The sequence below is a fragment of the Lithobates pipiens genome, unplaced genomic scaffold (assembly GCF_037356315.1).
Source record: "Lithobates pipiens isolate NorthernLeopardFrog02 unplaced genomic scaffold, aLitPip1_a1.2 Scaffold_1, whole genome shotgun sequence".
NCBI lineage: Eukaryota > Metazoa > Chordata > Amphibia > Anura > Ranidae > Lithobates > Lithobates pipiens.
Genome location: NW_027507685.1, coordinates 154,519,748 through 154,542,590, shown reverse-complemented (window position 1 = coordinate 154,542,590; position 22,843 = coordinate 154,519,748). Strand labels below are relative to the sequence as shown.

The window sequence follows — 22,843 nt, the reverse complement described above, 5'->3', positions numbered from 1 at the left end:
TCCTCTGTAATCAACAGTCAACCTAATACCATACATCATTTGGCATTCTTACTTTGGCTAAATCATTTGTATTGCTGGTTGTATGTAAACCCCAAACATAGTCCAGGAGATTCTTTTACTACTACTGAATGCTAGAAGGAGAAATTGCACAAATGTAGTCTACAATAATGCAGAGACTAGGACCTCCAGAAGCTTGCTTTCTTTTATTACTGGGTTGTTATCAGTAATAATAATGTGTGGCAGGGTTGCAGGAAGTCTCTACTGAGAACAGACACTAGAGAGGGCCCAGATATATAAACCAAAGTTTGTTTGAGTCCCCCACTATGGTCTCCTGGAGCCATGTTGGAAAGGGGTGTCATGAATGAATGGTGTTTGTCTCTGAACATTGATGTGAATGAACAAAGCACAGGTTTAATTCAAAGTATCTCCCAGCCAAATGTTTTTTTCTTTAGTTTTGGATTCTGGGGGTATTATGGGAATAGAATAGAGTTTCTAAACAAGGGTTCCTGCCGAGGTTATCAGGGGTTCCTTGAGCAATTTCTGCCTCTCAGATAAATTCCCACTGACACCACTGATCTTTTTAGTTATCTGTAATGGATAATTCTTCCCAATAACCACAAGTGTAAGGATACATCTTCCCACTGACCATCACACGAATGTGTCACGAGTCGTAGATATAGTAGTGTTGATCAGGGGTTCCCCATGACTGGAAAGTTATTTCAAGGGTTCGTCTGTGTTGCACAGGCTTATGAAAGACTGTGTTAGAATCTTTATTAATATTATTGTTTCTCTTCTTTTTTTTTTTTTGCTGTTGAGAATTCTTGTGACCTCCTGTTCTGTTGACAACGCTGTCATTGTGACCAGAATAGAAGGGATATCTGGGAATCACTGGTCTCACATCACATCTATTGCATTCTAGACACCCTTTGTTAGCCCACTAAAGTGTATATACTTGGATATGGTGGCTGCATTAACTTTTTAAGAATTGTTTTCCTTTATTTTCAACTGGAGATCTTACCAGTGACACACTTCCTGTCCTAGGGTGACAACCTCCACTCAACGTACTGTAACTATTAAGTAGTGTTGTCACCCTAGATTGCTCATTCCCGATTTGATTACAAAACACATCCCCATCTTCATAACATAGGGATGAGGCTTTCTGTATTCCACAAAGAACTGAACAATTTTTTTTTTTGCAAGATGAACAGTTACAATTTTTACCTTTATGGAAAGGGATACAACAAAATGCTCCTAATGTTGTGTTTAAAATACCAAAATGGTGCAAAATATTAATATTTAAAAGGTTTAAATAGACTTCAAGTACTCTTCTGTATATTCAATATCAATGTTCTTGGCATCATTCTTACCTCACAGTCGGTTTTGGTAATATGTTTGGCAATGGTTTTGGCATCAACTTCAGAGAAGAGCTCCTTGACCTTCTTTAGTATACACATCTCCAGGGGCTTGTTGTCTGGGGGGATCAGTGTGGACTTGAAACTTGTTGGGTTGAAAGAAGATTTGGCCTCTACGGTAGGGATAGTAAAGCACAGTTTGTCCTTATCGGGGTCCTCCACCCCACGGTTCGCCCCTGCTCGGGCACCCTCGTCCACTTTTAACCTCTCGACGTAGCTCTTGGGGGGAAGGGTTTTGCTGGGGGTGTCATGTGTTGGGGAAGCTGGGCGAAGCTGGCAGTAATGTGCATTGTCCGGGTCACTATAACTGTTTATGGAGGGAGAAGGAGAAATTTGTGGGTAACCGTGACTTGGTGAAGAATGGTTGTTTTCAGCCATGTTTAAAGCAGCTTTGTTGTTTGCCGGGCAGACGTAGGGTTCACTGGATCGTCTCAACACAGGAGAGCCAGGGGTCACATTATTAACTACCGGAGCTCCTTGGGGCTTCACCCGGACAACTGCGTACATTAACAAGAAAATGATTACAAACTGTCTACACATATTGCTGAAAAAAGTCTTATTATTGTTGAAAAAAGTCTTATTATTGAACACCAACTTATGTTAAAGATCCAGACTATTGAAAAGTGATATTCCAGCGCTAGGAGTCTGTTAAGCTGGGGTACTTGCTGATTACTTGCAACTTCTGAAGAGAAATAAAACCTCCCTGACATAATTCCTGGCCCTTTTCTTACCCACCTGGAAATTTTGGGCATCCCCACCCACACTGGATGGTGCCAACAACTTCTGCTGCATTCTCCATAATAAAAAATATCAAACTATGATATCATAAGTGGGAGAGACTCATAATGGCTGCAATAATTATGTAGAACTGGGAACTCAGTGCAGAGGTATCAGTGCTGCAGCCATCAAGAAATATAAGGAACTGAAGAGTGGTTTAAAGTGGTTGTAAACCCTTACAAACCACTTTGACCTACAGGTAAGCCTAGATAAAGGCTTACCTGTAGGTCCAAGCAATATCTCCTAAACCTATATGGTTTAGGAGATATTTGCCCGAAAAGGCGCGCAGGCACACTGAGCGCGGCATTCTCAGTGACGGAGCTGCCGCGCGTGTCAGCTCCTGTGCGCATGCGCAGGAGTGACGTCATTGCGGCTTCGCCGAATGACAGCGGCGGAGCTGCGAGACCCCACCAACAAGATGGATGCGGCGGACTACAGGGGACAGCGGCGACTTCGCTGGGTCCTGTGTCAGGTAAGTGACACATAATGGGCTACTATGCGATGCATAGTAGTCCATTATGCTTTGCCTTTGCAGGGAATGAAAGAGGAAGTAAACTCATCAGGGTTTACTTCCTCTTTAATGCTTTGGTATCTACCTGTAACAAAAACTGCTACATCAGTTCAGGTGGACTGATTCTTTAAAGAAACCCTGTAACCAGCCAGGGATTTCAAAAACATCCTATGAGATGTACATCAATGTATTTTAAGCATGTTACTTAAAAAAGCCTTGTGTAGATATGCCAAAACCCTGGAGCTGCTGCTTGGAGCCGTCATCTTAAAAGTGATGTCATCAACCCGAACAGAATCAGAGCTGCCGCTCAGAGTTGTCCTTTAAGCCTAAGCAATCAAGCATCAATAATATTGCTTAATGTGGTGCAAAAAATCTGAAATCAGCTTTAACTATTCTCTAGTCTTAAATTTTGAATTCTTATTAGCTCTTATGAGGTACTTTATGCCTTAATTCTATGTATTATGTTAGTAGGGAAACCATCATAAACACAAAGCAATGCACAAAAATAATCTTTTAATGATGTGGTTTTCTGGATGTATAGATTTCAGATCACTTTCTGACTTGGATGTTTACCATACAGATATTTCAACCATTTTAAAAAAAAATTGACTTTCGCAAAAAAATGCCATTAATCGCTGATTTTTTTGTTCTTTACCCAAAGAAGTCTAAGGGCCTGTTCACAACTGACTACATTTAGCATTAGTATGGGCGTTAGACTTGCGCTAATGAGCTTTAGTATGGGTATTAAACTTGTATTTTACAAGTGTTTTACAAGAGTTACAAATGCTCCCCAAACGGCCTGTGGGCAGTTGTGAAGCGTTTTATGAGCGTTAAAGCGTGTTAAAACTGCCCCACAAACGCCTATTCCATTAAAGTTAATAAACGAATCTTAACACCCTGCAACTGCCTGCCAGAGTGTTAGCAAAGCGTTACCATGGACTTGAATGGGAGGTGTTAAAAAGGCTTCAAACCCCTCCTGACTTGACATGAGGCTTCAAATGCAACCCTAATGCTTCATGTTTTGATAGTGTGAACAGCACTATATGATGTCCATTGTATCATTTGCATAGGCGTTTGAAGGGTGTTTTTAACACCCCTCAATTGTCTGCTTTTAATGCCAGTGTTAATTTAGCCTAAAGGGCAGTTTGCATGGGCTTTTTCCTGGACTATCACCACCATCCCTTACCAGCCATTTTTCGTACCTGTACTATAGGCTGGAGATCCAGGGGTTTCAGAAATAGGGGACATTGGGGAGTGCAAGTCTTGGATTTGGTCCACACTGACTGCACAGCTCCTGATGATATCTCTGTGATGTGGAGAGGACGTGCTAGGAGAAAAAAAATAGAACAAATGTTATGAATGCCATCAATTCCTTATTCACAACACAATAACTATGATTGAATTCATATTGCCTGTACAGCCCACTGTTCTGGAGATTTGGCCCTGGAAACTTGTTACTCTAATTGTATCTATTCCTAGTCACTAATCAATTTCAGTTCTTACCATTTAAGCCTAGTACACACCACTATTATTTTTCGCTAGGTTGAATGAAAAAAAAAACCACAGCTCAGATCATGGCCACTGTACTAACAATCTGATGTTAGTACAGCGATCTCCCCTGTAGTGCTACTGCGTCCTGATAGGGAGCGTCCCCCCACCAGAACACTCAGGTCAGCGCTCTCAGCCATTGGCTGAGAGCGCTGATCGGGAGCTCGTCAGCTACTGGACATTCGGCCCGTGTGTACTATTATTATTATTATTATACACGATTTATATAGCACCAACAGTTTACGCAGCGCTTTACAATGTATGGGGGGGACAATACAATTACAGTACAGTTCAATACAAAAGGTAGAGGAGGGCCCTGTTCCTATGTTGTAGTGACCATTATCACTGGGACATAAAGTAATAGGAATTCCAAATTGTAACAGTTGTCAATGTATAATGAATAGATGGGACATCCTGCAATCAAAATACTCGTATGGGGATTTCCTCTCACACTGGATAGATATTCTTCTCACTTTCTGGGTGAGTGGAGATAAATTAGAGCACCTGTTAGCTTTTTATTGCTACCCCTGCCCCTATTAGAGAGATTCACCCTCTCTATTTGTCCTGTTTACCATTATCATTGGTAGTGAAAGTAAAAGAAAATTGCAAATTTTGGGTTGTCCCCAGAACATTAAAAGAGAGGAAACCTTCCAATGGAGGCACTAATTCTGGTGATCTGGGGGGCCCATGGATTCCCTTAATCTGCAGGGACTTCTTCTCACTTGGAAGTGAAAGTAAATCTCCTCATTGGGACACAGATAGCAAAAAACTGGTTATAACCTCCCTTATTCTATCCAAAAACTAAAAAAAGTTTGCCTATAATTCTACTTCAGGGAGGATATTTTATGATCCCAGTGCTGGTGGTCACCAGGATAGGAAGTGAGGGCCAATCTCTCCAACAAAGATACAGTAGCAATAAAAATCAGTGGTGGCTTGGTAGAACTTGTGTCAGGTTTTTAGTGTTGCCAAAATCTCCACTGGGGCCTTCCCGCTCACTTTCTGTCCTAGTAACAGTAAAACAGGAAGTGAAGGAAAGTGGGGACTGAGACATCAATAAAAACCATTTGGAGATTTGATCACAATATGGATGCTTGTGGCTTGTGTGCCACATCTTTCTTTTGCCTGGCTGATGAACACTTCTTTTGCAGCAATCTGTCCTTTGTCTTAGGAAGCTGTTTCTGAGGGCTTCCATGACTCTCTAAAATTGCTGGAGGACTGGAAATGACATAAGCCCAGTGCACTTACTGAAGCAGTAGAAAAATACAGTATATGACTACTAAAGGTTTTTGTACTGAAGTTCAGTTCCTACCTGTTTGGGCACCCATTGGCCTTAGTAATCTTGTCTGCTGTGAGCCCATCAGTCATGGTAATGCTTCTTCTCTTCATATGTCCTTTCTGTGGGCTGTGTGACCCCTGCCGGCCAGGTGACAACCCATAGCTGGCCTCTAGGTATCGCAGTGGGAATGTGCGGTTGATTGGGCAGTAGATGAGTGCCCCGCTTTGATCTGACACAGCCTTCCGGCTGCCCACATAGGAGCGGACCAGGGCAGGGATATTGTCAAAGCTTTCCTGCTCAAACAGGTATTGTATCCGCGTGTAGCTGTCACTAGTCTTCACCATCACTTTGTTGATCTTGAAATGTAGGGGCTCGTTTTTCCATCGACAGGTCAGGACGTAGTCACCCAGGCTGGTCAGTGAGTCCCTGATGAGGAAGTCCCCATTTTTATGGACCAAAGTCTCTGACACCTGTGGCAATAGAAAAATACACATTCATAAAATTTTTACATTGAGGTCAGGCTAAAACAGTTCTTACATTTGACTAGATCTAAAGCCTGCAGCTCTCTACAACTTGTGACTATTTGCCCCATATTGGCACTATATAGATTGGAGTATTTGCATTTTGTAGAGTAGAGAAGGGACTGGCCAGAGAGGGATTGCATGTGAACAAAAAAAATCCATGTTTTTGTGCAAAGTGTGCTAGAAAGGGTGCATAACAGTGTGCAGAGGGCTCATTCAGAATTTTTAGTAGGGATGCACCGAATGGGTTTTTTGGTGCCGAAACCGATACCGAAAATGAAAAATACACTAGGCCGAAAACCGATACCGAAACAGCACCGATACCGAAAATGACTGTTTTCAAAAAATATTTTTATACAGGAGGTGGTCAGAGACTGGGGACATGGTACAGGAGGTGGTCAGAGGCTGGGGACATGGTACAGGAGGTGGTCAGAGGCTGGGGACATGGTACAGGAGGTGGTCAGAGGCTGGGGACACGGTACAGGAGGTGGTCAGAGGCTGGGGACATGGTACAGGAGGTGGTCAGAGGCTGGGGACACGGTACAGGAGGTGGTCAGAGGCTGGGGACACGGTACAGGAGGTGGTCAGAGGCTGGGGACATGGTACAGGAGGTGGTCAGAGGCTGGCGACACGGTACAGGAGGTGGTCAGAGGCTGGCGACACGGTACAGGAGGTGGTCAGAGGCTGGCGACATGGTACAGGAGGTGGTCAGAGGCTGGCGACACGGTACAGGAGGTGGTCAGAGGCTGGCGACTCGGTACAGGAGGTGGTCAGAGGCTGGCGATACGGTACAGGAGGTGGTCAGAGGCTGGCAACACGGTACAGGAGGTGGTCAGAGACTGGCGACACGGTACAGGAGGTGGTCAGAGACTGGCGACACGGTACAGGAGGTGGTCAGAGACTGGCGACACAGTACAGGAGGTGGTCAGAGACTGGCGACACGTACAGGAGGTGGTCAGAGACTGGCGACACGGTACAGGAAGTGGTCAGAGACTGGCGACACGGTACAGGAGGTGGTCAGAGACTGGCGACCTGATAAAAGAGATAAGTGCAGCCAGTGTTGCCCCCAGTGATGCAGCCAGTGTTGCCCCCAGTGATGCAGCCAGTGTTGCCCCCAGTGATGCAGCCAGTGTTGCCCCCAGTGATGCAGCCAGTGTTGCCCCCAGTGATGCAGCCAGTGTTGCCCCCTGTGATGCAGCCAGTGTTGCCCCCTGTGATGCAGCCAGTGTTGCCCCCTGTGATGCAGCCAGTGTTGCCCCCTGTGATGCAGTCAGTGTTGCCCCCTGTGATGCAGCCAGTGTTGCCCCCTGTGATGCAGCCAGTGTTGCCCCCTGTGATGCAGACAGGAAATCAGCGAGTACTTACTGTCTTGGTGCATCCCCAGTTGTAGGTGTAATTCTGGGAGGTGATCCTGTGTTTACTTACAGGGAATGTCCGCTCTTATCAATAGTGTGACAGTGGGGTCACTTTGGACCCAGGGTGAATAAAAGAAACCCCCGATATGGTCTGTGATAGCCATATTCAAGGCTGTATAATACATTGTATACTGTATGTGGGGGTTAAGTGTCATTGTTGTGAGGAATTAAGTTGTTTTGCATTTCTATTGTTCAGTTAAGTCTATCCTTGTGTGTAGTGTAAAGTGCCAGACAGACTGGCTGCTAACCCTTTGTGAAAAGATGTGTATTGGGTGGGATCGTTTGAAGCATAGCAGACGTCTTGGGATGTGTGGGTGGAGCTGGGCTCTTGTTCATGTTAAAGCATGTGCCTTGAATTGTGTATAAAAATACAATGTTGGTTTTTAATAAATTATTCCTACTACAGCAGAGACAGAGTGCGTCTCGTCTTTTTGCCAGAGGGATCGGCTCCTATAGGAAAGGGTCGTTTAACTGTGGATATTGGTGCCGATTGGATGTGTGTCTCAGAGAGGGAACATCGCAAACGGCGTTAACCCCCTTTATATTAGGGGAGCCGTTACAAATAGTTTTCTTAGATAAACACATCAGTCTAATGTAAATAATCTTATCAATATGTGGCAATGCTGTGAAAATCTCCTTCCTCTGATGCAGCCAGCGATGCCCCTCTGCAGTGAAGAGAGCCGTCTGGACAGGTGATCTGTCTATCAAAGTAACCCCGGACAAGGGGGAGGGGCTGTGTGTGACGGCGCGCGACGGGGAACACACAGCTATTGAAATTAAAGCTGTGATGTTCCCGGCGCTCTATTCAACCAGACGGCTCTCTTCACTGCAGAGGGGCATCGCTGGCTGCATCAGTCCTGCGCTATTCACCCCCATCATGGGAGGCACCAGGGGCGGGGGCGGAGTTCCGCCCCAGGCCCCGCCCCATTTTCGGCTCAATTATCGGCCGTTTTTTCCTTTCGGTAAATTGCCGAAAAGGGCATTTTCGGCCGATATGTTTCGGCGGCCGAAATTTCGGTGCATCCCTAATTTTTAGTGTTAAAATGTAGTCATACTCCTTTAGCACCTGATGGGTTATATATATGGATAAGCTATTGGAATTTGAACACAGGTATATCTTATTTATATTACATTGCAAGTCAGTGACCAGACCCGAACCTGTAACTCTCCTACAACCTGTGTCTATTTGCCCTATATTGGTACTACATCCACTGGAGCACATGCATTTTGCAGAGCAGAGTAGGGACTAGTCAGAGAGGGATTACTTTAATGCAGTTGGCTGGCTTAAAAATGTATTGCAATGTATGTGAACTATAAATCCCCATTTTTGTGCAGTTTGCTAGAAAGGGTATATAGCAGTGTGCAAAGGGTCCAGTCAGGATTTTTAGTGTTAACATGTGGTCACACCCCTTTAGCACCTGATGGGTGTATGTATGTGTATGTATATGTATATATATATATATATATATATATATATATATATATATATATATATATATATATGATATATATGATATATGTAAAGACTTTTCGGATTTGAGCACAAGTATTTCTTATTTATTTTTCTCACGTCTTCGGGTACATCACTCACCTCTCGAGGTATGCGACCATGATACCAAGCATGACTGCGCAAGTCTGAGCTGTTAAGTTTTAATTCCTCCTCCAACTCTTTGTGCAGCTTCTCTGGTGGAGTATCCAAGATGTACTTTTCCTTTGAGAACTGTTGGTTAGAAAAAAATATATATATTTACATCAAAATTCTTGTTTTTTGTGTATAATGATTGCTCTGAGATACTTTAAAAACTCCTTCACAATGGCCGTTTGCATAAGTAACTGCAAACACAATGTAAGTTATCAAGAAATATACCAATCCAGTGAGTAATTCAACACTCAAACTTTCATGCAAAACTGAAAAATCAGTTAAGACTGACCCTTCAATAAGTCCTAGAAAATCACAAAAGACTATTTTCCGACCTCATTTCCCCTAAACTCTAAGCTGATCAATCCCCCATCTATATTTTACATTTAACTATTGCTCTCAGTAGCAAATATAAAATATTCCTGGTTGTTTCCGTATTCTTGGGAATGTGTTTTCAGACAAATGGAAACATGCACATGGTGCCTTGGCACCAACATATCGACATAATATCATATATGCTCTGTCTAACGTCAAACAAATGGAAAAACTGTACATCCACATATCTATATATTCATCATACCATCCACCCCCTTTCCTACTTTATACATAACCAAGAACTCAACCTTTTACCCCCATGCATACAGGAGGCCTGCACCTAAATCTGAGAAAAAGGAAGTTGGCCAGTCTGTATGTAATGCATTTGTTCCCACAATATGAAGGTCCAGTGAAGTTCCTCCATTGATTTCTCCTTCCTCCCTGCTCTGTTGATAATGCATGTGTGACCCAATATTTCCAGTGGCCAACAATTAATAATGACATCGATAGCATAGAGCTGTCTTAAAATAAACAGTAGCTCCAGGCATTTCTGAATTACGACAGCCCTTTTGTAAGACCTCACACTTTTTGTTATGCGATCTGTATTGCTGAAACGAATACTTGAATACATTACTGGTGGTATCAATCTTTATGTGTATTGGTAACTTTGGACAATACAGATCACTAATCAAGAGCCAAAGGCAGTCCTTCTCAACAGTTTTACCCCAGAGGAACCCCTAAAATCATTTTTCTAGGTCTCAGTGATCCCCTGGTAGAATAAATCAATCAGGAGTCTTTGGGAAATGCCCCTTACATTGATGGTCAGTAGAGAGAATGCCACACTTATGGACAGCTATAAAGATCATTGGCATCCACAGGAGTCACTGACTCTACCTAGTGGGGCTGGCCATGGACCTATGAAGGCACCATCAGATGGGTGGTCAGTCAGTCACAGCCCAAGGAACCTCCAGCAACCGAAGAAACCCCAGTTGAAAATGGCTGGCCTAGGAAGACTAGAGGTTTCCTGTTTAGACTGGCAAACCTGTATTTAGACATCATACTACCCTAGGCACTCCTCATTGATAACGCCCTTTAATACAGTTGCTGCCCCTTGTCATGTGATCATTTTAATAAAAACTGATACTACTATTTTTGGAGGTAGCATAGGATCTGCTTTATATGCAGAGCTACGTTTCAGCTGTACAGAATATCTAACACGAGCAGAGAGGTGATTTCATGTTCCCTGAATGGTAAGTCTAGGTTCACACTATTGCAGGTGCAGGAATGCTTGTAAATCGCATGGGTTTTTACACCTGCAGCCAAAATATGTTACTCTTTAGCAGATTATTATTATTAACGATTTATATAGCGCCAGTTTACGCAGTGCTTTACAATGTATAGGGGAGACAACACAATTACAGTACAATACAAAAGTTACAGGAGGGCCCCGCTCATAGAGATTACATTCTAAAGGGAGAGGGTGGTGGTACAAAAGGTAATAGCTGCAGAGAATGATTTGATGGGGGCGGTTCAGGGACAGTTAGGTGGATGTGGGATAGGCTTCCCTGAATAAATGAGTTTTCAGGGAATTCTTAAAGGTGGACAGGGTAGGGGCTGAGCAGACAGACTGGGGCAGGGAGTTCCAGAGGATGGGAGAGGCTCTGGAGAAATCTTGAAGGCGAGCAAGAGAGGAGGTAACAAGAGAGCTAGAAAGCAGGAGGTTGTCGGAGGAGCGGAGGGGATGATTTGGGCGATATCTGCAGATGAGGTTGGTGATGTAGATGGGGGCGAGGTTGTGGATTGCTTTTATGTTATGGTTAGCATTTTTAATTTTACAAGGTGGGGTAGGGGAAGCCAGTGAAGGGATTGGCAGAGAGGAGCAGTCTATTCATAATAGACTGAAGGGGGGATAGCCTGTTTAAGGGTAGGCCATTAAGGAGAGAGTTGCAATAGTCAAGGCGGGAAATAATCAAGAAGTGAACGAGTTGCTTTGTGGTGTCATTAGTCAGGAAGGTTCGAATTCTGGAGATGTTGCAGAGGTGAAGGCGGCAGGATTTAGCCAGTGATTGGATATGGGGGCTGAAGGAGAGGTCAGAGTCAAGGATTACACCCAGGACTCTGGCATGAGTGAAGGGATCAATGGTTGTGTTGTTGATATTAATGGTGAAGTCACGGGGGGGATCGTGAAGGAGAAAATATAACAAGCTCAGTTTTAGAAAGATTGAGTTTAAGGAAGTGGTGTGACATCCATACTGATATGTCATTCAGTAAGTTGGAGATCTGTGAGGAGATTGAAGGGGTGAGTTAAGGAGTGGAGAGATAGATTTGGGTGTCGTCGGCATAGAGGTTGTATTGGAAACCATGGGAGCTTATCAACTGGCCCAGGGAAGAGGTATAGCGTGAGAATAGGAGGGGCCCAAGGACAGAACCTTGGGGTACCCCAACAGAAAGAGGAAGGGGAGCAGAGGAGATTGAGTTGTAAGCGGCACTGAAAGTGTGCTGAGATAGGTAGGAGAAAAACCAGGATAAAGCAGAATCGCAGAGGCCAAGGGAGTGTAATTTCCAGAGGAGGAGCAGGTGGTCAGCTGTGTCAAAGGCAGCAGAGAGGTCTAAAAGTATGAGTATGGATTAATGGCCGTTGGTTTTAGCAGTTAGTAGGTCATTGGTGAGTTTTAGTAGGGCGGTTTCAGTAGAATGTTGTGGTCCATGAAGTAGCGACTCATTTGGTCATGGACAAGGCGTTCAATGAGCTTGGAGGCAAACGGGAGCAGGGAGATGGGTCTTAAGTTGTCCAAACAGGTGGGGTCTAGTGAGGGTTTTTTGAGTATGGGGGTAACCAATGCATGTTTGAGCAGGGAAGGAAAGGTGCCGGAGGAGAGGGAGAGGTTGAAGATGTGGGTTAGGGAGTTAAGGATAGAGTGGGAAGCTGGTAGCAGTAATTGTGAGGGGTCCAGGGAGCAGGTAGTGAGGTGGGCCGTGGAGAGGAGTTTATTAACTTCCTCTGTGGTAACTGGGCAAAAAGAGGAGAGTATTGAGCGTGGTGTTGGACCTGTTGTGTTGGGTAGGGGAGGAAGTTGAATGCTGGATATCTCCTTGCGAATTGTGTCAATTTTGGTATTGAAATGGTTGGCAATCTGTTGAGCGGTAAGCAAGTGGGTGGGTGGGGGCAGTGGGGGGGGGGGGGGGGTGAAGTAAGGAGTTAAGGGTAGAAAAGAGTTGACGTGGTTTGGATGAGAGGGTTTTGATGAGAGTGTTGTAATAGGTTTGTTTAGCAGTGTGGAGGCAGGAGTTGTATTTGAGAAGGGCAGATTTGTAGAGGGTAAAGTCTTGCAGGGACTTAGATTTACGCCACGCTCTCTCAAGAGCACGGCTGTGTCTCTTAAGACTTCTGGTGTCATCTGTTTGCCAGGGTTGTGTTCTGCGTGTAGAAAGAGGAGCAAGTACGTCTAGGGAGGATGACAGCGTGTTGTTGTAGATGGAAGTGGTTAGGTCTGGGCAGGACAGGGGTGCGATTTTGTCATAAAGGCCATCAGTAGCAGAATGAAAAGGGGAAGGGTTGAGGTTGCGAAGGTTTCTGCGGGTAGTGGTTTGTAGGTTAGCAGCATGGGATGTAGGAGACAAGGAGAGAGTGAAAAGGATAAGGTTGTGATCAGAGAGAGGAAAGGGTGTGTTAGAGAAATTGCAGGGAGTGCAGCGATGGGAGAATACGAGGTCGAGAGTGTTACCATTGGAGTGAGTGGTGGTTTGTGTCCATTGTGTTAGGTTAAAAGAAGAGGTTAGGTTGAGTAGTTTAGAAGTGGTAGCAGTATTAACATTGATTGGAATGTTAAAATCACCTAGGATGATAGCAGGTACTTCAGATGAGAGAAAATAGGGTAGCCATGCAGAGAAGTCATCCAAAAAGCGTGACACTGGTCCAGGAGGTCGATAAATAACAGCGACCCTTTAGACAAACTGGAGAGAAAAGACGAATGCAGTGCATTTCGAAAGAGCAGGGGGAAAGAGAGAGAGGTGTGGGAAGTACCTGAAAGGTGCATTGTGGGGAGAGGAGAAGCCCAACACCACCTCCTTTTCGTCCACTGGGTCTGTTGAATTGAGTCCAAAGGAGGCCACTGTGGAACAGGGCAGCTGGAGAGGTAGTGTCATGAGGTAGCAGATGCTTAAGCCTAGTACTAACCACTGAGAGCTCAGGATTGAGCCGCTGTACTAACAATCCGATGTTAGTACATCACTCTCCCCTGATGTTCTATTGTGTTCTGACAGGCCCCCTGCCAGAACACTCCAGTTAGCACTCCCAGCCATTGGCAGAGAGCCCTGATCGGGAGCTGGTCGGCTGCTAGTTTTCCAGCATTCAAGTCTGACAGAAGCCGGCCTGGCTGCCATACACAAGGGCCAAATGTCGGCCGTTTTTTATTGAACCGGCCGATGTCACCCAACATTTGGTCCATGTGTACTAGGCTTTAGGGGTACCATTAATTCTTATTGGCACCCCCATGTATCTAAAAATGCAGTGCGTTTTGGTGGCAAAAAAATCTCATGGTGCAAAAAGCTGCAGATCCATTTGGGAAAAAGGTTCAGGGACCTCATGCCATTTCATGAAGGTATTTCAGCCCATTGAAATGAAACACAAACACAACATGCAGGAAACACAGAGTTGTGAACCTAGCCTACACAGCCTTCTTATTTCCCAACAAATACCATTCACCCCCTTCCTGCTACGGTTCTGATGAATTTAGTTACAAATGTCCAGAGGTAGAACCTAAGTAAGGAAGAAGATATTGTAATTTGTATATTTTAAGACTTTGTGATGCCTCTTAATCCTACTGTCCAAGGCACTGGCCTTAAGGTAAATACAGCTCTGCAGCAGAGAGTCTTCTGGTGAACCGCTGCCTTCACTTTTAATATTTTTATGGATTCATTTCAAAGTGTCATGCCTAAAGGTGTCCATTATTGTCTATTACAACATTGACATGAGACGGTTATGCTCCTGAAAGGATGTGTCATTCTTTACGCACGGAAAGCTGTATGATGATTGTTTAACAGGATCAGTGTTAGGCAGTTAAATCTTTCTGGTAATGCTCTTCCACATATGGAGGATTCAGATCAGAAGCATCACGCTAATAGAAAGGATTGCAGGGAAAGGGAATTAACGCACTCATTTTTTATCAGTCCAGGTGGCAGCTCTTAGTCTGTATGACAGTGCCCACGCCAGAATGAGATAATCCACCCTCCGCACAAAATCGTATCAAAGCTGGCCTGGCCTGCTTGAATAATACAGACGGTTTAGAGGCGTTGTCTGCATTGTAATGAGCTTTAGCAGCCAGGGGAACACCTGAGCCGATGAGCCCTACAAGACCCCCTCTTTCCCTGCCTGCCGCTAAAGCACTGATGTAATAGCCAGCTAGAGTCAGCTAGATGGCTACGCTACAGTCTGAATGTGCTCTACAGCCCAATCATTAGAATGGAAGGTCTCAGAGGCAAGCCTTCCCTTCCAGAGCTGCAAGCAAGGCTATTTCCGGGAGGCTGAGACAATGGATGGATTAGGTACCAACTCATTGTCATGATATTCTGTGTTGTAATTCCGGATTTTAAAGGGAACCTGTACTGTACCCATAAAGGATAAAGTCAAAGTGTTGCTTTAGAGCAGGGACAGTAGGAAGCACATACTTACCTCCTATGTGCTTCTGCGTTATCCTGTTAGCCTGCCAGGGATGGACGAAAACCTGGTATGTGGTTGCCCACATGTTTTTTCTCCACTCTATTACCACAGTACAATGCTTAGAGTCTGAGCAGCCAATCATAGGCCTGTATGTTGCCATGTGAGTGTGTGGGAGGCTCAGTGTAAGCTCTGACCCAGTGTTACACAGTGAATTTGATAATTATTTCCATTGGGAAGCAGGAAATTGCATACAATGTAAGTGCTCCTCTTCCTTCTGGCTCTAAAGTGACCCTATTACTTTGCCCTAAATAGGCAAATTACAAGTTCACTTTAAAAAATAGAAACTTTTTTTATAAAAAAAATAAAATTTGCTTTTATGTTGACACGGAATACTGAATGAAATTCAATGTCAGAAGCTCTAAAATCATTACTTTTCTACAGCACACATCTTCATTTAAGTGTTTGTAAGTAAATTCGCTGCGTGTCATATGGAACAAAGCCTCCCCAACGGCCCTTTAGATATGCGATTTCCCATGGCGATCCCTGACAGCCAATGTGAGATGGCTCATGAAGTAGGAACACCCTAAGGGGGTCTTCTTTAATGTGTCCGCTGAGGATTTTATCAGAAAATAGATGGACATTCAAACTGGTAGGACCTTAGATGATACTCAGTTCTCCAGGGACAGCTGGAGAAAGGAAAAATATATTTGCAAATTTGCATGATTTTCCTGGAAAGGATTGTCTTCTAAAGCACAATTATATTTTTATTTCATAAGGCCTTGTTCATACAAGCTTAAGCGTGAATAATGTATAATGTCCAGTATGTCCAACAAGCTTTGGCAAAGCATCTGCAATGATTTCGGCAAACTTCATGTAGCCTTGCATGGGGATGTTAAACACTGAAAATAGATAGATAGATAGATACATAGATAGATAGATACATAGATAGATAGATAGATACATAGATAGATAGATAGATAGATAGATAGATAGATAGATAGATAGATAGATAGATAGATAGATAGATAGATAGATACATAGATAGATACATAGATAGATACATAGATAGATAGATAGATAGATAGATAGATAGATAGATAGATAGATAGATAGATACATAGATAGATAGATAGATAGATAGATAGATAGATAGATAGAGACTGGAAATCACATTTTCACCACCATTTAACCTCCAGATCTCAGATAAAAAGGACTCATCAGCACATCTAATTTATTAACCTTAATACACATCTATGCCCAGGGAGGCAGCACAAGCCAAGCAATTTTAAGACAAGCTGGAGATCACTTAAATGTAACCTATTTGTTGCTGCTGGGTCCACTGGGAAATTAAAGGGAACATTAATGACTTAGTCCCTCCCTTCTTCATATTAATTACAGTAAATCCAAGGGTCCCTGCTGTACAGCTGCTCACACCAGATTTATACCAGTAGAGCCTCCATGAATCCTCTACTGGCATCACATATCTGACTGTCACCCCTTTTCGGTTTCTGTTCCGCCCAGAGCAACCAATCAATCCACTTGTCATTTTTTTTCTAGCACAGATTAAGGGCCGGTTCTTAACCACTTGCATTGAAAAACACGTTTCCTGCACCACACAGAAACATGCCATTTGTATAAGGCCACTTTCACACTGAGGCGCTTTACAGTCGTTTTATCGCTAAAAATAGCGCCTGCAAAGCATCTGTAAAGCGCCTATCCTGTCACTCCAGTGTGAAATCCCGAGTGCTTTCACACTGGGGAAGTGCGCTTGCAGGACATTAGAAAAAGTCCTGCAAGCAGCATCTTCCAGGCAGTTTAGGAGCGATGTAAACACCGCTGCGAAACTGCCCTGCCCATTGAAATGAATGGGCAGCGCTACCAAAGCGCCTACAAAGCACTTCGGGAAGCAGCAATACAGGGGTGGTATTAACCACTTCTTTGGCCGCTAGCGGGGGTTAAAAGTGCCATGCTAGCAGCCGAAAAGCGCTGCTAAAACGACAGTAAAGCACCGCTAAAAGCCGACGCCCTCACTGCCCCAGTGTGAAAGTAGCCTAATTGTAAATGGCACACCCAGGCATCTAGCAAAGGCGCGCACGCGTTTGGTGCAATTTTAAAAACATTCGACCTGTGTGTACTTTAAGGTGCAGTAAGCAACTGTATTTTAGTTTACAATTAATAAACGACAGTGTCTTGAAAATGTATTCATACCCCTTGAAATTTTACAGATTTTGTCAGGTTACAAACAAAGACGTAAATGTATTTTATTGCAATTTTATGTGATGGACCAACACAAAGTGGCACATAATTGTGAAGCGGAAGGAAAATTATAAATGGTTTTCAATTTTTTTTACAAATAAATATGTGAAAAGTGTGTTGTACATTTGTATTCACCCCCCGAGTCAATACTTTGTAGAACCACCTTTCACTGCAATTACAGCTGCAAGTCTTTTTGGGGATATCTCTACCAGCTTTGCACATCTAGAGAGTGACATTTTTTCCCATTCTTCTTTGCAAAATAGCTCAAGCTTTCAAGTCTTGCCACAGATTCTCAATTGGATTTAGGTCTGGACTTTGACTGGGCCATTCTAACACATGAATATACTTTGATCTAAACCATTCCATTGTAGCTCTGGCTGAATGTTTAGAGTTCAGGGACGCCCCCCCCCCCCCCCCCGTTACCGGTGCTCCCGATTGTGATTCACGATCGGATGCCTCCGGCTGCTGGGGAGGAACTGGAACGAAGCCGTAATCGGCTTTGTTCCAGTCTCCTAATAGTAAACACGAAAGCGACGTCATGACGTCACTTCCCGTTTACTCGGCTGCCAATGGCGCCGGTTTAAAAAAAATATACAGTATTCAGAATCGCCGTTTTCGGCGATCTGAATACTTTGAAGTATAAAGGAGGGGTGGGGGGTCTTTTAGACTCCCGATCTCCCTCCATAAAGAGTACCTGTCACCACCTATTACTGTCACAAGGGATGTTTACATTCCTTGTGACAGCAATAAAAGTGATACATTTTTTTTTTTTAAACAATTTATTCATTTGAAAATAAATAAAAAAATTTAAAGCGCCCGCCGTCCCCGTGAGCTCGCAAAGCAAAGAAAACGCATACAGAAGTCGCGCCTGCATATGTAAACGGTGTTCAAATCACACATGTGAGGTATCGCCGCGATCGTCAGAGCGAGAGCAATAATTGTAGTACTAGACCTTCTCTGTAACGCTAACCTGGTAACCGTAAAAAAAATTAAAGCGTCACCTATTGAGATTTTTAGGTACCGTACTTTGTCGTCATTCCACGAGTGTGTGCAATTATAAAGTGTGACATGTTTGGTATCTATTTACTCGGCGTAACATTATTTTTTTACATTATGCAAAAAAATTGGGCTAATGTTACTGTTTCGTTTTTTTAAAATTCATGAAAGTGTCCCTTTTCCCAAAAAGTTGCGTTTCAAACACCACTGCGCAGATACCGTGTGACATAAAATATTGCAACAATCGCCGTTTTATTCTCTAGAGTCTCTGCTAAATATATATATATATATATAATGTTTGGGGGTTCCAAGTAATTTTCTAGCAAAAGATATGGATTTTAACTTGTAAACACCATATGCCAAAAATAGGCTTAGTCATGAAAGGGTTAAATTCCACAGCCCTACTTTATATCCTTTGTGACTACTAAGGAATAGATTTAAATAAAAGCTTTTTTGCCTGGAGTTCAGATTTAAGTCAGCGTGCTAGTGACAATTTTAAAGTTGTAATTATTTTGTCCAGCAGCTCATAAAAAAATTGAATACATTTTGGACCGGCAAACCTGGTCAAGGTCATTAAAAGCATTTTCCATCTAAGCGCACCCCCTGCCTACTGCCAGTACAGACCTTTGCACAGCCTAGCGCAATTATCCTGCTTTTCTGACCGTGCTGTGAATAGGTGCGGAGAGGGAGGGGGGTACAGGAGGGGGAGGGCAAGTCTAATTACTGGTGGGGACATTCAGCCTAAATATTCCCTGGAGGGACCCTGGATTTAAGTAGATGCCATTGTCATGACAACCGCTCCTGTCAAGGCTGCTCGTCCTCTATGAGGCCTGACAACTTCCCTGATGTACGGGATCCCATCCCAGCCGCCAAACCTCACACTCCATGCATTGATTTTACTAGTCAACCGGAGACAAGGGTCTCCTGCCTAATACACTCCAAAATGAAGATGCAGCCTTGTGCCTCCAGCCATGCAGATCACTGATCACACCAACAAGAGGGGATTATAAATAAAACACCTAGGAAGTCTGCCCCGTTTATACCGCCAGCAGGAAGCCTATGCACTGACCCCCACTGATGATCAGCATGTGCCCAGGGAAAAGATCCTTCCTGCAGCAAAACCATCAATGACTGGCTGCAAAAGATTTTACAGATGTCGTCATCTGACTTCTGATTGGTCACACAACTTCAGCTGCATTATGTATACCAGATTAATAGTGGACATACGCATCTATATATATATATATATATATATATATATATATATATATATATATATATATAGGTCTCTCTCTCATTATTATATATATATATATATATATGTATATATATATATATTTTATTATTATTTTTATTTTTTTTAATCCAATTGATGTGCAATTTAAATAAAATAATCTTCTGATCCATTTAGGTCCAGGACACTGTGCAGGCCAGTCAAGTTCCTCCACCCCAAACTCGCTCATCCACGTATGGACCTGGCTTTGTGCACTGGTCCAAATCATTTGGTGGAGGGGGATTATGGTGTGGGGTTGTTCTTCAGGGGTTGGGTTTGGCCCCTTAGTTCCAGTGAAGGGAACTCTTAAGGCGCCAGCATACCAAGACATTTTGGACAATTTCCTGCTCCCAACTTTGTGGGAACAATTTGGGGATGACTCCTTCCTGTTCAAACATGACTTCACACCAGTGCGCAAAGCAAGGTCCATAAAGAAATGGATGAAGTTTGGGGTGGAGGAACTTGACTGGCCTGCACAGTGTCCTGGACCTAAATGGATCAGCAGATTATTTTATTCAAATTACACATCAATTGGATTAAAAAAAAAAAAAAAAAAATATATATATATATATATATATATATATATATATAGTTCTGACCTCGTCCCAACAGAACACCTTTGGGATGAATTAGAGCGGAGACTGCGAGGCAGGCCTTTTCGTCCAACATCAGTGCCTGACCTCACAAATGCACTTGGAAGAATGGTCAAACACTCCCATAGACATACTCCTAAACCTTGTGGACGGTCTTCCCAGAAGAATTGAAGCTGTTGAAGCTGCAAAGGTTGAGCCAACTCAATATTGAACCCTACGGACTAAGGCTGGGATGTCATTAAAGTTCATGTGCATGTAAAGGCAGGTGTCCCAATACTTTTGGTAATATAATGTATCATTTGGATTGGTTGTTTACTATAGATCGATTATTCTTATCAGCAGAGATTGATTGGAAAATAAACCAATCATAAATAAAAACATACATGACCAACATAAGAGCTCACGTACACTGATGTTTTTGCTTTTTGTCTGATGCCCTCTGGCTTCAATGTAGTAGTGTAGATAACAGTTCAGAGGCAGCATTTGACCTGCTTTCCACTATATTTCTCCAGACACAGTAAAGGGAATTTATCAACTGAGGCAGACAGAATCTGGAGTAGCTGTACATGGCAACCAATCAGCTTCTATCTTCAGCTTGTACAGTTAAGCTTTTAAATTTGTAAGATAGAAGCTGATTGGTCACCAATGTACAACTGCTCCAGATTTCACCCAGCATGTCCTATTGGGGTGCAATTGCAGGCAAAGCAAGTCAGGCACAGGCTTTTCTTATTAATTGTTGGATTTTTTTATTGGAACATATGTTTGAGCTTTGCTGTTCCAATGGAATAAGCTTCATTTGACAAGAGTTCCTGTCTACATAAAAAGAACCACAACACATGGATGGCAGTTGTCAAATCTCATTCACTTTGTTTGATCAAGCAGTGATCTCAGAGATTTCTTGGAGGTCGAAGTTAAAGTGGAAACAAGCTCCATATATCCCAACTGTCCCTGATTTGGAGGGGCTGTCCCTGAGTTGGAGGGTCTGTCCCTGAGTTGGAGGGGCTGTCCCTGAGTTGGAGGGGCTGTCCCTGAGTTGGAGGGGCTGTCCCTGAGTTGGAGGAGCTGTCCCTGAGTTGGAGGAGCTGTCCCTGAGTTGGAGGAGCTGTCCCTAAGTTGGAGGAGCTGTCCCTGATTTGGAGGGGCTGTCCCTGATTTGGAGGGGCTGTCCCTGATTTGGAGGGGCTGTCCCTGATTTAGAGGGACTGTCCCTGATTTGGAGGGGCTGTCCCTGATTTAGAGGGACTGTCCCTGATTTGGAGGGGCTGTCCCTGATTTAGAGGGACTGTTCCTGATTTGGAGGAGCTGTCCCTGATTTGGAGGGACTGTCCCTGAGTTGGAGGGGCTGTCCCTGATTTGGAGGGGCTGTCCCTGATTTAGAGGGACTGTCCCCAATTTGGAGGGGCTGTCCCTGAAGTGGGGACTGTCCCTGAGTTGGAGGGGCTGTCCCTGATTTGGAGGGGCTGTCCCTGATTTAGAGGGACTGTCCCTGATTTGATTTTATCTATCAAAAAGTGTTTTCCAGCACTAAACCTTTCATCTGATTTCTAAATTGCTGCATTTGTAAATTCTAAAATCCAATATAAAGGAATAGTAGTGGTAAAAAAGCACTTGTGGGCTCAACCAATCTTGTTTTTTTGTATAATTCTCCTTTAACCACTTCGGTACCGCGCTATTGCCAAATGACGGCATTAGCACGGACCTACATTTCCGGGACTACGTCTATTGACGTCGTCCCGTGTACGAGCGGCCTGCGCGCCCCCTGAGGGGCGCGCGCGGTGCGCTCTGTGATCGGCGAGTCCATGAGACTCGCCTGATCACCGATCCGTGCAAGGGGTCAATCCCGACCCCTTATCACGTGATCAGCTGTCAGCCAATGACAGCTGATCATGTGATAGAACGGAGCCGGTAATCGGCTATTATTCCTCCTCGCGCTGACAGCGCGAGGAGAAAAAAAAAAAGCCGATCACCGGCGGCCGTGATCGGGACATCAGTCCCGATCACGGCCAGTAATGTAAGCGCTCACCTGCCCCCTGCCAGTGCCCACCTGCCCCCTGCAGTGCCAATTTAATAAAAGTTATTTCCCCCCGTCAGTGCCACCCAGTAGTGCCCACAGTGCCACCCAGCAGTGCCCACAGTGCCACCCAGCAGTGCCACCCAGCAGTGCCACCCACAGTGCCACCCACAGTGCCCACAATCTGCCTCAAAGGTGCTGCACCCCAGTGCCGCCCATCAGTGCCCAGCAGTGCCGCCCATCAGTGCCCAGCAGTGCCACCTATCAGAGCCACCTATCAGTGCCACCTATCAGTGCCCATCAGTCCCATCTATCAGTGGTACCCATCCGTGCCACCCATCCGTGCCACCCATCCGTGCCATCTTATCTGTGCCCATCTTATCTGTGCCGCCTTATCTGTGCCCATCGGTGCCGCCTTATCTGTGCCTATTAGTGCCGCCTTAACTATGCCTATCAGTGCCCACCAGTGCAGCCTATCAGTGCCCACCAATGCAGCCTATCAGTGCCCACCAATGCAGCCAATCAGTGCCCACCAATGCAGCCTATCAGTGCCGCCTAATCAGCGCACTTCAATGAAGGAGAAAAATGACCCGTTTGCAAAATTTTAGAACAAACTATTAAAACATGATTTTTTTTTTTTT

General features: G+C 44.2%; 1 protein-coding gene across 4 annotated transcripts in view; it reads right to left on the bottom strand.

Moving 5' to 3' along the window:
- Positions 1–22,843, bottom strand: part of SH2D3C (SH2 domain containing 3C) — a 145,738-nt gene that overhangs the window by 15,346 nt on the left and 107,549 nt on the right. For all 4 annotated transcript variants that reach the window (XM_077478722.1, XM_077478721.1, XM_077478723.1 and 1 more), the window contains 4 exons: positions 9,052–9,180; positions 5,558–5,994; positions 3,903–4,027; positions 1,368–1,909 (listed from right to left, as the gene is read on the bottom strand). In XM_077478722.1, coding sequence (XP_077334848.1) covers positions 1,368–1,909; positions 3,903–4,027; positions 5,558–5,994; positions 9,052–9,180 — 1,233 coding nt within the window. The remainder of the gene's footprint in view (positions 1–1,367; positions 1,910–3,902; positions 4,028–5,557; positions 5,995–9,051; positions 9,181–22,843) is intronic.